The sequence below is a fragment of the Megalobrama amblycephala genome, linkage group LG22 (genome assembly GCF_018812025.1).
Source record: "Megalobrama amblycephala isolate DHTTF-2021 linkage group LG22, ASM1881202v1, whole genome shotgun sequence".
Classification (NCBI taxonomy): domain Eukaryota; kingdom Metazoa; phylum Chordata; class Actinopteri; order Cypriniformes; family Xenocyprididae; genus Megalobrama; species Megalobrama amblycephala.
Genome location: NC_063065.1, coordinates 11,040,291 through 11,055,644, shown reverse-complemented (window position 1 = coordinate 11,055,644; position 15,354 = coordinate 11,040,291). Strand labels below are relative to the sequence as shown.

At 37.2% G+C, this 15,354-nt stretch overlaps 1 protein-coding gene across 9 annotated transcripts in view; it reads left to right on the top strand.

Annotated features, from left to right (window-relative positions):
- Positions 1-15,354, top strand: part of atp8a2 (ATPase phospholipid transporting 8A2) — a 79,840-nt gene that overhangs the window by 5,861 nt on the left and 58,625 nt on the right. For 3 of the 9 annotated variants that reach the window (XM_048174000.1, XM_048174002.1, XM_048174005.1), the window contains one exon: positions 13,636-13,813. In XM_048174000.1, coding sequence (XP_048029957.1) covers positions 13,636-13,813 — 178 coding nt within the window. Of the gene's footprint in view, positions 1-11,975; positions 12,324-12,344; positions 12,597-13,635; positions 13,814-15,354 lie in introns of those variants that run through there. The other 6 variants (XM_048174004.1, XM_048174001.1, XM_048174008.1 and 3 more) reach the window with 5 other exon arrangements.

Sequence of the window (15,354 nt, the reverse complement as noted above, 5' to 3'; positions counted from 1 at the left end):
AAGAGTCTGATCACTCTTTAAAGGTGCAATGTGTAAAATTTGAGAGGATCTATTGACAGAAATGCAATATAATATACATAACTATGTTTTCAGTGGTACATAAAGACCTTACATAATGAACCTTTGTTTTTATTACCTTAGAATGAGCCATTTCTATCACATACACCGCGGGTCCCCCCTCCATGTCAAGTCGCCATTATGCGCCAGCATGTTTCTACAGCAGCCCTAAACGGACAACAGAGCGTGTTTCATCACTGTTGTTCTTTTAAATCATTCGTGTCTTTAGAGGCAGCTTGCATTGTCACTACATTGAATATAAGTAGTAGAAGCAATAGTCGTCTGGTTTATTAGAATCAGAGACCGTTCTTTGTTAGAAGTAAGAAGAAACCTCATTGCTTCTCACAAGCTACCCTGTGCTCTCTCAGACGATGACATGTCGGCCAGACGGCCACCGTAGCTTCTCCAAAAGGGAGGGGTGTGTGCCGTTAGTTCACAACCTCACCACTAGATGCCGCTAAAATTTACACACTGCACCTTTAACTGCAAGAATACAATATAAACAACATATCACATTAAAAAGCATTAGAATTAGACTTAAAATATTCATTAGGACTAAAGACTTTTGGGGGATTAAATTGTATTATTGTATTAAACAATAATTTTTGCATTTATGATGCAATCATCAATAATTAGATCAAATTGAAGTTGTTTAAATAAAGGATATATTTCCAGCCCATGGATGATTATTCAAAAATAACTGGTTTGATCATCTTAAGGCAGGAACACACCAAGCCGACGGTCGGCCGTTGGGCAGTTTTTGTTTGTCGGCCGACTAAGTTTTCTCAGTGTGTTCCACACCGTCGGCTGAAGTTGGTCCTCGTTGGCTTTTTTTTTTGGCCGATTCGAAATGTTGAATCGCCGTCGGAGCTCGTCGGTCCGTCGGGCCATCTGATCATTCTGATTGGCTGTTCAGCTACTGCCACCTGCTGGTACGGAAAGGCATTTCATCTTGCGCAGGCGCAGAACGGACGTGCTACTTGGCCGTCGGCTGTTTAGCGTCAGTTTGGTGTGTCAGGCCAACTTTGGACAGAGACGCTGCCGATGTGAGCCAACCCCGCAGTCTGCTTTCGTTGCCATTAGTTCATCGTCATCGGCTTGGTGTGTTCTGGCCTTTAAACGCGTCATATCCTCCGTGTTTGAGTGCAATAATTGGATAACATTACACTGTAGACAAAAATGGGCAGTTAAACATAATAAATAAAATGAAATAAAATGCAAATATAAACAAAATAATATTAAAAATAAAATAAAATTAGTCCAATGATTCCTCTGACAGTAACTTGAGCAGCTTGTTGCTCTTCATTAATCTTGTATAACCTACAACATTATCTGAGCAGAAACGATTGTCAGCACTACCTGTGTTGCCAGTCATAAGATTAATGACTGGCAATGGCAACACAGGTAGCGCTGACAATCATTTCTGCTCAGATAATGTTATACATTAAAGGTGCCCTAGATTCAAAAATTGAATTTACGTCTGCATAGTTGAATAACAAGAGTTCAGTACATGGAAAAGACATACAGTGAGTCTCAAACTCCACTGTTTCCTCCTTCTTATATAAATCTCATTTGTTTAAATGACCTCCAAAGAACAGGCGAATCTCACCTGTTCTACCGACTGTTACGTAACAGTCGGGATCATTAATATGTACGCCCCCAATATTTGCATATGCTAGCCCATGTTCAATGCATTACACAAGGGCAGGACGTCTGGATGTGCACAGCTGAATCATCAGACTAGGTAAGCAAGCAAGGACAGTAGCGAAAAATGGCAGATGGAGCAATAATAACTGACATGATCATTGATAACATGATATTTTTAGTGATATTTGTAAATTGTCTTTCTAAATATTTTGTTAGCATGTTGCTAATGTACTGTTAAATGTGGTTAAAGTTACCATCGTTTATTACTGTATTCACGGAAACAAGAGAGCCGTCGCTATTTTCATTTTTAAACACTTGCAATCTGTATAATTCATAAACACAACTTCATTCTTTATAAATCTCACCATCAGTGTAGCATTAGCCCATTAGCCACGGAGCATAGCCTCAAACTCATTCAGAATCAATGTAAACATCCAAATAAATACTATACTCACAGGAATCGATGTATGCATGATGAACACTTTGTAAAGATCCATTTTGAGGGTTATATTAGCTGTGTGAACTTTGTGTTTGCTGTTTAAGGCAGTTGAGAGCTCGCGGGGGCGGGGGAGCGGGAGATTTAAAGGGGCCGCACGCTTAATCGGTGCATATGTAATAATGGCTCAAAATAGGCAGTTAAAATAATTAATTGAAAAAAATCTATGGGGTATTTTGAGCTGAAACTTCACAGACACGTTCAGGGGACACCTTAGACTTATATTACATCTTTTGAAAAGGCACCTCTAGGGCACCTTTAATGAAAGATGACATATATGTAGGGTACCATGTAAGTCTAAATAAACAGTAACTTTATGTTGATATAAATATTGATGTTTATTGTTAAGTTCAACTAAATTAGTTTAATTTTCTTCTTAAAACTGGCATCCGTCGACTGACACTAATACAGGCGGAAATTCCTTTATGCCTTCTAATCAGAGCCAGATGTGACAACACACGGACTGTGATAAAGGCCTATTAAATTTCATATTTGAAATCACCAATGAAATCTGACAACAACTGTCTCGTAAAGTTTGTTTCTAAAATCAGCATTTTTCAGGCTGGACCAGCCAATGTGCATGTACAGTCATCTTTATCTTTAGTTTCTGTAGCAACCTGAGCTTTTAAAGGCTACTGCAGTGACTCAGTGATTTTACTGGTGCTTTTATTTAGAAGGCAAGAATTATTCATAGTAATACGAGCACATCGTCTTTGTATATCTAAAGTCTTTCCTAATACTTTGTTATTGGAGTTGCTTTCCTTCCAAGAAAATTATGTCACTTCTAGGAAGTCATGTTAGGATATGTTCTTAAGATTTTAAAGGGCAAGTAGCACCAATGTAACAGGGTGGACTGGAATAGTTTTACACATTAAATAAATATGTATCACAGCGAATTTGTACATGTATACTAATGCTCAAAATTGCAAGTTTAGAAATATACACTGCCCGCCCGGCCATAAAAAAAAAAAAAAGTTGCTGTTTGGATTTTAAGAGGCAAATACTTAAGAGTCTATCCAAGATCTTCACCAAAAACTGATGCACCTTTTGATGGAAATAACATCACAACATTTGTATTGACAATGCAAGAGGTGAGCACTCTGTAAAGTCTATTCCAGCACATCCCAAAGACTTTCAATGAAATTAAGGTCAGGACTCAGAGGTGCCAATTCATGTGTGAAAATGATTCTCCATGCTCCCTCTCAAACATTTTTTTCACAATTTGAGCCTGATGAATCTTGACATTGTCATCCTGGAATTTGGCCATGATGTGTCTTCGTACATGGTTGTTTAAGAAATTAAAAGCTACACACTCCATCTTTTAGGGTTAAAAGAACCGTTGCCAAACATATAACATGCTAAAAACATAATAATCACTGTAATAATGATTCATTCATAGACTCTTATTATCTAGTATTTGCCTATTAAAATCCAAACAGACAGGCAGTGTATATGTAACCTTTATTTCAAAATAATTGGGGACATGGGAATTATTTGTTTTGTCAAGTGCTTCAAAAAGTTAGGTATTTAAGTACTAATCATTCTATGCAAACCACATAGCATGAAAGTTGATTAACATTTTATGTAAAATATGTATTGTTTCATGAAGACATACAACTACATTAACCAAACTGTAAGAATGACCTCACACAGACATGGCATGCATCGAGGGATGCACCAAAATGCATGCATGCATTACAGAAATAGTCCTTTTGGTGTTGATGCTAGTTAGTAAGCCAGGGGTTAGACTGTGACGCTTGCATGGCTTGTGCACGAGGTTGCGGGTGGCTGACGTGCCTGGTGGTGTAAGTGAACAATCTCACCTGCGCTCCGGGATAAACCCCGGTCAGGATTAGATACAGGTGAAGTTGCAGAGCCGACAGAAAGAGGATTACCTTCCCTGGTCACTGTGCCTGTAAGAGGCTTTAATTCCTCATTCACCCTTTTCCATCGCTTATATAGCGACCCAGGCTACGAGCGCATCCCCCGTTCCCCTTGGGGGCCACCAGGACCTGCGGGTCACCTTGGCTACGGGACCAACATGTCACGCCGAGGTCGCAACAGGTCTAAGCGGAGCTCTGTAGGTAAAGGGTTTCTGGACTTTTGGTGGAGCAGCCACACGTGAGCATGTGGGAGCTAGGGATGGGCGGATCGATCCTGAAATGTTGATACTGATGCCACATTTAGGGTAGATCCATTTAAAATCAATCCTCAGTGGTTTATTTGAATGCTTTTATTATTTAATTAGCATGTCATTTAATATGCATCATTTGGTTTACAGGGTACTTGCAGCAGATAGTGTAGCTTATATCAACATGAGCAAAATGCAGTAACAGCATCATTCTCAAATGTTTTAATTTTACAACTTTTGTTTATTTTCTAAAAATACTGAAGTTTTGAATTCAGTATAGCTCATTTTTCTGCCATAAAAGTTGATGGTAAGTATTTATTAACAAAAAACTCAGTTTGAGTCTTATATTAAATTTTTAGCTTATTTCTGGATCTTTGGTGTGCTGACTTTTTTCTGCTTTTTATTAATATTTTTTGGTCGAGCACCCATCTTAGAGCTAATTTTTGCCGGTTATGTGCATGCTTTTGTCCTGATTTTGCTGAGTATTTATTAACAACTTGACATTTTTACTATTAAGGACAGCCTGAATTTTATGCTTTATTTTACTGTATGTTATGAACTTTGACCTTGGAAGTACTTTTACATAAATTTTTGTATTTTGAAAATACAAGTTTTAACATTGAGAACACCAAAAAAACAAAGCATTTTATTTATATATTATTAATTATGTATTTTATGTTTTTCTTTGCAAATTTTTACCCCATAACCTAGGAAAACAAAATGATCCATACATGCAGACACTTAATACACTTATATAAATAAATAAGTCAGTTTCATAGTATTCAATAAACATAAAATTATGCCTTTTAGATATAGTCTATTTGAAATGATTTGGTGACCCAGATGACCCAGAGACAGCAATGCTTACTATTCACATTTAATGTTCCAAAAGAAAGACAATTATGGTGTAGGAATGACATGAAGGCGCCCTTGTTAATATTCAATTGCTATAATTACCCTCAGAAATCGCAAAAACTTTACATTTATTAGAGATATCATCACTGATATGTTTAAATACTTGCCATAGAATTGAATAAATGACTGTTCGCCCATCCCTAGTGGGAGACTTTATCTGTACGTAGTTTGCAATTGAAGAGCCTCCTTGTAATATTTTCTTTGGATTTTGTTGGGTTGTCTGTATGACCTCTGTACCTCTTTAATGATTTGCTGGTTCACTGTCCTCTTGAACCCATTCCAGTGCCATTGTGTTGCCGTAGCAGAAAATTCTAGACAATAGAGGAATTTGACACCCATTTGAACAGCATGACCATAGTCTGACTAATCAAAGAAGTATAATACAGATAGAGAGATGTGCAGTGATATTGCATGGAATAAGAGAGGCCCGCTGAATGAATGCATGCGGTATAAGAGAATGCGGTGGGTAAAGTGAGCACGGTTACAAAGGCTTAGGGATGAATAATGCAACCCTGGGCTATTCATAATTTAAAAGCATGCTGCTTTTTAGTGGTGAAAAGCTGGCGGATGGCCAAATCACCACACTCACCCCACACTGTGCTTGGGGTCAAACTCAGTGATAGGTTAAGACATGACTAATCAAATGCACACATGTAATTGACATGTCATTTTTACATGCTTTAAAGCTTTTAGGATCTCTTATATTGTTATTTATGTTAAATATGTATTTATTTATATTATACATTTATAACACTTTATATGTATGTGTGTGTGTGTGTGTGTGTGTGTGTGTGTGTGTGTGTGTGTGTGTGTGTAAATTAAGTAAATGTAAATTAAATTGATATTGCAGAACATTTTTTAAATAGGCTTAAGTTTTTGTTAGAATATCTTTTTATTTTTTCGAAATCAAGTGTTCAATCATGTTTTGAGCTGAAATGTTGTGCCATGCTTTTCTTTATCAGTTATTGACTGTGTTTGGGTGTGATTTAGTCACACAAAAACGGAACAATTATTGTTTCTTTCTTTGTCTTTATCTGAGGGCAAAAGTCAGTGCAGCTCTTAGGTTCCCAGTTTTATCAGCACATGTTGGGTAACTTGTGAATACAGCGCTTGTTGATAATCTTAACCTGTGTGTCCTTTATTAAAAGTTTGTTATTTGTCCAGTCTATGTACTGCACATCATTTACCAGTATGTTTGCTGATTCCACAATTCCAAGTGTCTGCCGGTCTGGCCATTTGTGAGTAACCAAAGCTAAAAATAATTTAACCTGCATCTCAAGGGCCTTCAATCAATCATTAAGATTGAATGGCTGAGTTGGGGACTGGAAGAATAAATAGAGGAAATAGAAAATGAAAGTATGAGAGAAGCGAGTGAGTGATTATTCAGAGAAGCGGGATATGTGATGCATGATAAAAAAGTGGGACATACCTGATTCTTTGGCCCTAACTTCTATGGTCCAAGTTGCTTTGTATGTTTATTTTGTGAGGCAGGTCTGGAAACATGACAGATGTTTAAAGCACTGGTTCTCAACTGGTGGGTCACAGAAGGGAAAATATAATGCTAAATGCAAATAATAAAATAACACGCTTGGAAAAAAGGGTCAATGGGGTTCCATAGGGTTCATGACTAAATAAAGAACCAATTTTAAAAAAAGGTTCTATAAGAAGAAATGACTTAAATGACTGCATAATACTTTTTTTTATCAAAATAAATAATTAAAATTAATTAAAACTAAATCCATAAAATGATCCCACAATGAGAACCCCTACATAAAGCTCATGACGGATCCCTTTTAAAGGGTTAGTTCACCCAAAAATCAAATTTCTGTCATTAATTACTCACTTTCATGTCGTTCCACACCTGTAAGACCTTCGTTCTTCTTCTTAACACAAATTAAGATATTTTTGATGAAATCTGAGAGCTGTCTGACTCCTCCATAGACAGCAATTTAACCTCCACTTTCAAGGTCCAGAAAGGTACTAAAGACATCGTTAAAATAGGGTGAGTAATTAATGACAGAATTTTCATTTTTGGATTCTAATATAGAACCTTTTCTTCTAAAGGCCCGTTCAAACCAAGGACCACTTAATAACTATAATGATTAGAGTTGTCGAAAGTACTGACTTCGGTACCAATCGGTACTGAAATTTTAAAAATGTGACACTTTGAGTGCTGTTGAGCGGATTCATAAACACCTCTGATTGGCCATTGTGTTCACGGCTCATCGTATATGTCTGTGATTGGCTTCAATGATCAACGCACAGGAGCGTTTGAAAGCACACGGAAGTGTTTGAATTTGAAAGTGGGAGCGGGAGCGTTTGAAAGCAGGCGTATATCGTGGACCAGTCCGCTGACAGACGCCTGCTTTCAAATGCTCCCATATGCATCTGTGTAAGCGCTAAGTGAAGAGCGTCATTGATGACTATTTACAGCGTTTTTGAAGCGTTGATCATTGAAGCCAATCACAGACAAATCCGATGAGCCGTGAACACAATGGCCAATCAGAGGTGTTTATGAATCCGCTCAACAGCGCTCAAAGCGTCACATTTTTAAAATTTCAGTACCGACGTGGTACCGAAGTTGGTACTTTTGACAAATCTAATAAAGATATAGTACTAAAAATCGAAGATTTATTTTCCAGCTAATGAACGATTTATTTTCCAGCTAATGAACGATAAATCGCGTTCATATCGCAGACGAATCGCCTTCGATAATGAACGCGATATTGCGTAGCTTGTCAGTGAACTACGGCTCTGTCTATTAAATGCCGCTCCATTTGAAAGCAGGTGATGGCGATTTAGCGGTAATCAGGGAACCGGGTTTACTGACGAAATGTGTGTGACAATCACATGCGATATATCGCTCAGCCCTACTAATTATGTAATAATAATACAATATTTGGCCCAGTGTCGTGTTAATAATATTGCATTATTGGATCTGCGCAGGTAATTTTAATAATTGTAATATTAATACAAATTGATTTTAAGGATATTTTTGTTTTATTTTGTATGATAAACGGTACTTGATGTCCAATGTAAAATCTGGATCCTGAAGCAGAACCAGTTGAGAGCCACTGTAGTTTAAACTATACCCACTAGCTCACCGCTGTAGTTCATTGCAATTAAGTCTGAAGTCACCTTGAAAGACATTAGCCATAATGTATGACTCCATAAAAACACATTTAAGGGCCAGTGTCTTCTGCACTGAAATATATGACAACATACATAATTACAAGTTCACATAATTCTCAGTTAGTGGCAAGATAGTTATCAGTGATCAAGCTGGCCTTTGACACCAAAGAGATGGGTGCTGCTATATTTACACCCTGCACCTCGTAACTTAAGATCATGTATTCACAAGCAGGAGAACAAAGCAGAATGCAGACTCTGAAAGCAAAAGGATCTGATGGAGATACAGCCCTTAGCATGTTCATGTGGGTATGTTTTAGCTGATTCTTGTAGGTTGTTTTTTCATGACTGACTAGCAGATAAAGGATTAGATATGGTCCAAGAGGCGGCATGGTTGTGTCTATATGAGGGAAAAGTCTAGCAAGATTCTCACGCAATGTTCATATACTGTTTACTTGCAAGCTAATTAGCAGCAAATGCAAATCTTCTAAGAGTTTCTGGGGGGGAGAGTAAAAAAATTATATATATATATATATATATATATATATATATATATATATATATATATGTGTGTAAATTCATGTACATTACTCTTAACGTTGACATCTTCCTTGTTAAATGAACATTACTTTTCATTACATCAAAAAAGAAACCAAATACAATTCTATTTTGTAATTTTACATTAACAATGTATTGTAATAAATGTTCTATTTATCAAAACCAAGTCAATCTCATCAAGTTAGTGTTTAAGCATTTCTACATTCATTCCAAAATAATAACTAAAGACTGTAACAATTTAAACAATATATTTAATTTGAGTATTGATGTTTTTCTTTTTAATAGTGAACCTAGGATATTTTGGATCATCAGTCATGCTCCGTAAACACCATCTGTCACAGACACAAAGATGTATTTTTAATTTCACCAAGCTGATTGCACTAAAAATCATGTTTTCAGCCCATTTCAAGTTTGATTTTGACGACATAAAGCGGTGATATCTAACTGGGTGATCTCTTTACTTAGTTTTCAATTAGTCTTCCCATTGACGCCATCATTTGTTCATTCAAACTGACACACAGAACGTGCACGTAAACCAGAGGCGGGATTTATCGCACAAACCAATCATATCCAATCATAACCAATTACATCCAATCATAGCGCAATGGAGACATTGCCTCCTCTCACGTGACTTTCCCCCATTCATTCTCAATTACCCCCCACAAAACTCACCGCACGCTATAGGGGTCTAATGGTCTTCTATGAGAGCCAAGGGAGGCATGACTCCTGCTGTAACTTTACCTGCAGGTGTCGCTGTTGGGCAGTGTTCCTTTATGCTGCGTTCACACCGAACGCGTCTGGGGCGTCAAATTTGCGTCAGACGCGTCTAGTTGGACACTTGAACATTTTGAGTTTACTCGCTTCATTCGCGCGTGAAATTCACTTCACAACAGACGCAAATTCGCGTCATGAGAGGGGCTCCCCTGCTCCTTTATGTGTCCCAGACTCTTCTACTTCTTTCTGCACACTTCTTCTGAATAAACACAACTCGTCAGTGGGAAAATAGTTGTAAATTACAGCGAATAAGATCAATTTGCCAGCTTGTAGTCTCAATATGTAACTATATAGCTCAAATTGAGTAAAGACCGTTTTTTATAGATTGTCCGACCTCCTCACTCACTTTCTTTCAAGCAAGATCCTCTTTTTTTCCTGTTTCTATAAAAGTATGAAGATGTACAGCGACAATGATTTTGTCCTCCATTGTTGTTTCGGATTTCTACCTCAGCTCGCTACGTCACGTCACTACTAGAGCAAGCTCCTGATTGGTTAACGCGGCGTGAATTTTTTTGCCAAAGTTCAGATTTTTCAACTTGTGCGTCTAGGGCGTCAGACGCTCGATTCGCGCCATGCTAGACGTTTGATTCGCGCCACAGGACGTCTAGACGCGGGTTTACATTGACTTAACATGTAAATCAGACGCCCCAGATGCCCCAGACACGTTCGGTGTGAACGCAGCATTAGAAATACAAGTGACTTGTGCTCTTTTTAATGTTGTAATTTGTAATATTTGTGTTGTTTTATATGTAATATGGATTATTTTGTCATTCTATTTTCTTTTGAGGAGGCACTGCCTCCCTTGCCTCCTCGGAGGAAACGCCCCCGATATATATATATATATATATATATATATATATATATATATATATATATATATATACAGTGGCAAGAAAAAGTTTGTGAACCCCTTGCAGAATCTGTGAAAATGAGAATTATTTTTAATAAAATAAGAGAGATCATACAAAATGCATGTTATTTTTTGTTTAGTACTGTCCTGAGTAAGATATTTTACATAAAAGATGTTTGCATTTAGTTCACAAGACAAAACAATAGCTGAATTTATTAAAATAACCCCGTTCAAAAGTTTGTGAACCCTTGATTCTTAATACTGTGTGTGGTTACCTGATGATCCACGACTGTTTGTTTGTTTTGTGATGGTTGTTCATGAGTCTCTTGTTTGTCCTGAGCATTTAAACTGAGCTCTGTTCTTCAGAAAAATCCTCTGTATCCTACAGATTCTTCAGTTTTCAAGCATTTTTGCATATTTGAACCCTTTCTAGCAGTGACTGAATGATTTTGAGATCTGTGTTTTCATACTGAGGACAATTGAGGAACTCAAACACAACTATTAAAAAAGGTTCAAACATTCACTGATGCTCCCGAAGGAAACATGATGCATTAAGAGTCGGGGGGTGAAAACTTTTGAATTTGAAGATCAAAGTAAATTGTACTTAATTTTTCTGCTGGGAAACATGCAAGTATCTTCTGTTGGTTCCGACAGTCAGACTTTCACTGCTGGGTTCAAATATGCAAAAATGCTTGAAAACTGATGAATCTGCAGGAGCTGGAGGATTTTTCTGAAGAACAGAGCTCAGTTTAACTGCTCAGAACCAACAAGAGACTCATGAACAACCATCACAAAACAAACAAACAGTCGTGGATCATCAGGTAACCACACACAGTATTGAGAATCAAGGGTTCACATACTTATGAATGGGGTTATTTTAATAAATCTATTGTTTTGTCTTGTGAACTAAATGCAAACATCTTTTATGTAAAATATCTTACTCAGGACAGTACTAAACAAAAAATAACATGCATTTTGTATGATCTCTCTTATTTTATTAAAATAATTCTCATTTTCACAGATTCTGCAAGGGGTTCACAAACTTTTTCTTGCCACTGTATATATATATATATATATATATATATATATATATATATATATATATATATATATATATATATATATATATATATATATATATATATATACTTTCAACTTTGCCTAAATCTCTTTCTATGAATTGTATAATTATATTGTTTAACCTTTACATTTGTTCCCCTATCCACAATTTACATCTGATAGATAAAAATAACCTTATAAAAACACCGCAAAATTAATGTTTATTCATTTTTATTATTATTATTTTTTTTTTAATAATATCGTTTTATTAACGTCAAAATCTGTTAGTCAAACCTTTTGAAACGTTGGTTGTTTTTTAGTGCAAAATCTCTTGGTTAATAATAATATAATATGTGGGGCATATTAATAATTCATAAATCCCACACTATTCCAATAAACGGTCTATAAATGTGTTTTTTAAATACATATTCTTTAACCTTTATTTGTTTCCCCATCCACATTTGTTTTAATCTCTGTTAGCCGTCTTAACCATTTAAATCTTCCTATTACTTTTTTAATGGCATAATTGACAATTTGACCTCCAAACATCAACCCTTTGAGAAACATGGTATGTTTGTGGCTTCAGGTAAAATTTCCATCAGGGAGGAGCAAATGAACAGGAAGTTGAGCACGTTTAGTGCTTTTCTATCCATATTGTGTGGACACAGAGCGGTGTGGCCCTCGAGCAAGTGCCTGCGCCTTTAAATGTAAGATTTTTGTGTTGTCTGACTGCGGGTAACGTAATGCTGTAGTTAGACGCGGACAGGGAAAGCGCGCTGTCTGGAGGGAAACCATCTTCTGTCACTGCAAAGACACAACGGAGTGGAGCCTATAAAGACATCCAGAGATTGCCCGAGGCGGCCCAAATGACACGGTGGGAGAGGGTTTGGGGCTTGTCTGTTAGAGAGGCTGACTGGAATGGGAGAAGTGACGCGTGTAGTCCATCTCTCCACGCCCGCTTTCGATCATGCAGCAGCTGGGTAAACTCTCCTGTCACATCCAGACAGAGCTGTTATTTACTGAGCGTACATTATTTATTATGTGCGGAAAATAATCATTTGGCAGTGGTCTGTGATGCTGCAAAATGAGAGGGAATCGCAGCGTCCAGTGGCTGTGTCTCAAAACCCCACGCGACGCGCCGCAATCGCTTCTACACTGGCTGGACGCATCGGAGCCCTACGTCATCGCATAAGGTTGACCTCACGGACCAATCAGCTGTAAGCGCGAGGCTACTCTGAATAAATAACATTATTTATATCGATTCATTTTAATTTATTTCATTCATTTTAAAATTAGATATTTAATTTACACATGATTTGAAATGATATATTTAATAGAAATATTTTTTTATAAATATAATACGTTAGTTCATTAATATTTTTACTTGTAAAATCATTTTATTTCATTCGGATGGAGAAAATGTTGCTAGAGTAGCTCTGCAGCGCGTCAAAAAAAAAAAAAAAAACGGCTACGCAACGCTTTAAGTGTAGATAGCTGCATTGATTATAATGGGAGAGATTTTACGCGTCGTGACTCTCCGACATGTTCGAATCAGGCGCGTATATGGTGGCTAAATGCTGTCTAGGAAGGCAGCTCGTTAGGTTTTAAGACACAGCCATTGTCTCATTGCTTTTCGTTTCAGCGCATCGTGAATACAGGTGTTTCCACGGAATAAAGAGGCTTTTATGAAGATAAACAAATGCACAAGGTTTCCTACAAAGGTGTTTGCTGCGCCATTGTGCTCCCATCAGCACATTCTATACAGGGGGTCCCGTGGGCGTTCGCGTATGCTGTATTGGTGACGGAGCTTTTGCTCGTGGATGATGAGGACGATGATGATGAGGATGGGGGGGAAATGAAGGAGACGGGGAGGGCGGTGCACAGAGGCAAACGTCATTGACACCAGGGGCGGCTTGCATCAGCACACAGTAGTAGTGTTAGTGGCCGGCGCACTGAACTGTAAACCACATTTCTATGTCTCTTCTTCCTCCCGTCTTCTTCCACGCACACTCACGCTAGCCTCGCCTCTCTCTCATCACTCAAACGGTGCAGGACCCGCGTGCTCGGCCGCCGGCTACCGCAAGGCAGAGGATGAGATGTCCGGAACCACATCACAGGCGGACCCGATAGATGCCACAGCGCGGATTGTGCTGCTCAACCGAGCCCAGACCACCAAATTTTGTGACAACCATGTCAGGTGAGTCCATTCAAGTCTTTATTGTACGGAACAGGAAAAGGTTACATTGTAGTTTGAATTCATTCTAGCTTGTTTTGTTCTACTCTTAATGTATTCTTTGTTTGAAGTGCATGAACATGATTAAGTCTCCATTATCATTATTCTGGTCTTTTTGTGGCTCTAAATTAGCCATTTTAAATGAATGTTAAAGATGCTGCAAACATTTGAATCTTTGTTGCAGTGCTCCATTGTTGTCTTTTTTTTATATGAAATGGAAAAGACTTAGTTTTTTCTTTGTTGTTAGTTTAACGTAAATGCAAAGGACCAGCATTTATCAACAAGAAAACAATAATACAATATTTTTGCTTAGTTTTTTTATTTTTACTTGCACACACATTCAAAAGTTTTGGTCAGTAATGTTTTAATGATTTTGAAAAAAGTCTCTTCTGCTAACCAAGGCTCTTTATAATATTGTGAAATATTATTACAATTTAAAATAACTCTTTTCTATTTGAATATGTTTTAAAACGTAATTTTTTCCTGTGATGGCAAAGCTGAATTTTCAGCATCATTACTTAAGTCTTCAGTGTCACATGATCCTTCAGAAATCATTCTAATATGATGATTTGCTGCTCAAGAAACATTTCTAATTATTATCATATTTTTGTGGAAACCGTGATACTTATTGTTTTTCAAAAGAACAGCATACTGTATGTTTCAAATAGAAATCAAGGAAGTTTTTACTATCACTTTAGATCAATTTAATGCATCCTTGCTGAATAAAAGTATTAAAGTCTTTTAAAAAGAAGAAGAAGAAAAAGTTACTGACCCCAAAACTTTTGAACAGTAGTGTGTATACTATTTATATCAGAGGTTCTCAACTGGTTTGGCAATGGGACCCACATTTTTTACCCATTTCTTTTAGTAATGAGCCATTTAAAAATATTCAAAATAACATAAAGTGAAAATAAAGTGCCATTTTAGGGTTATGGAAACAACCGTTACCATTGTAAATACAAAATACTAATATGAACTGTTAATGAAACATATGGAAACTGCTTTTTCTGAGGTGAGACTTTTTATTTTGTAACAAGTCATGAAAATAACGTTAGAATAATGACACTGACATATAGCCTGACAACATCTCATCTGACAGCAGATACTGAATCAGGACAACGCGTTTTTCTCAGGCACTCTTTACCTAAACTGCGTCTGACAAAAGTGTCAACAGCTTTTACGCGTCTTTCAAAATAAAAGCCTTGCATCGGAAAAACATAGAATTATGTTTGTTGCTGTTTCTTTGCACACTCTGCAGCCCAATGAGAAGCCCGTCCGTTTTCACCAGTTTGACTCATTCAGGCTGATTTGCGCACTTCAAAGAGGGGCAATATTCCATCGACAGCCAGTCAGCAGTGCGGATGCATTGCCTCCTCCTGTTTTTCCTGTTTTTCCTGTATTTCGCAGTCTCCCTCAACTTTTTGTTTTTAACTGTTATTTTTTAATTAAGTTTTAAATTAAACACATTTTATTTGATGCCTAACCAACAACACAGCTATTCCAAC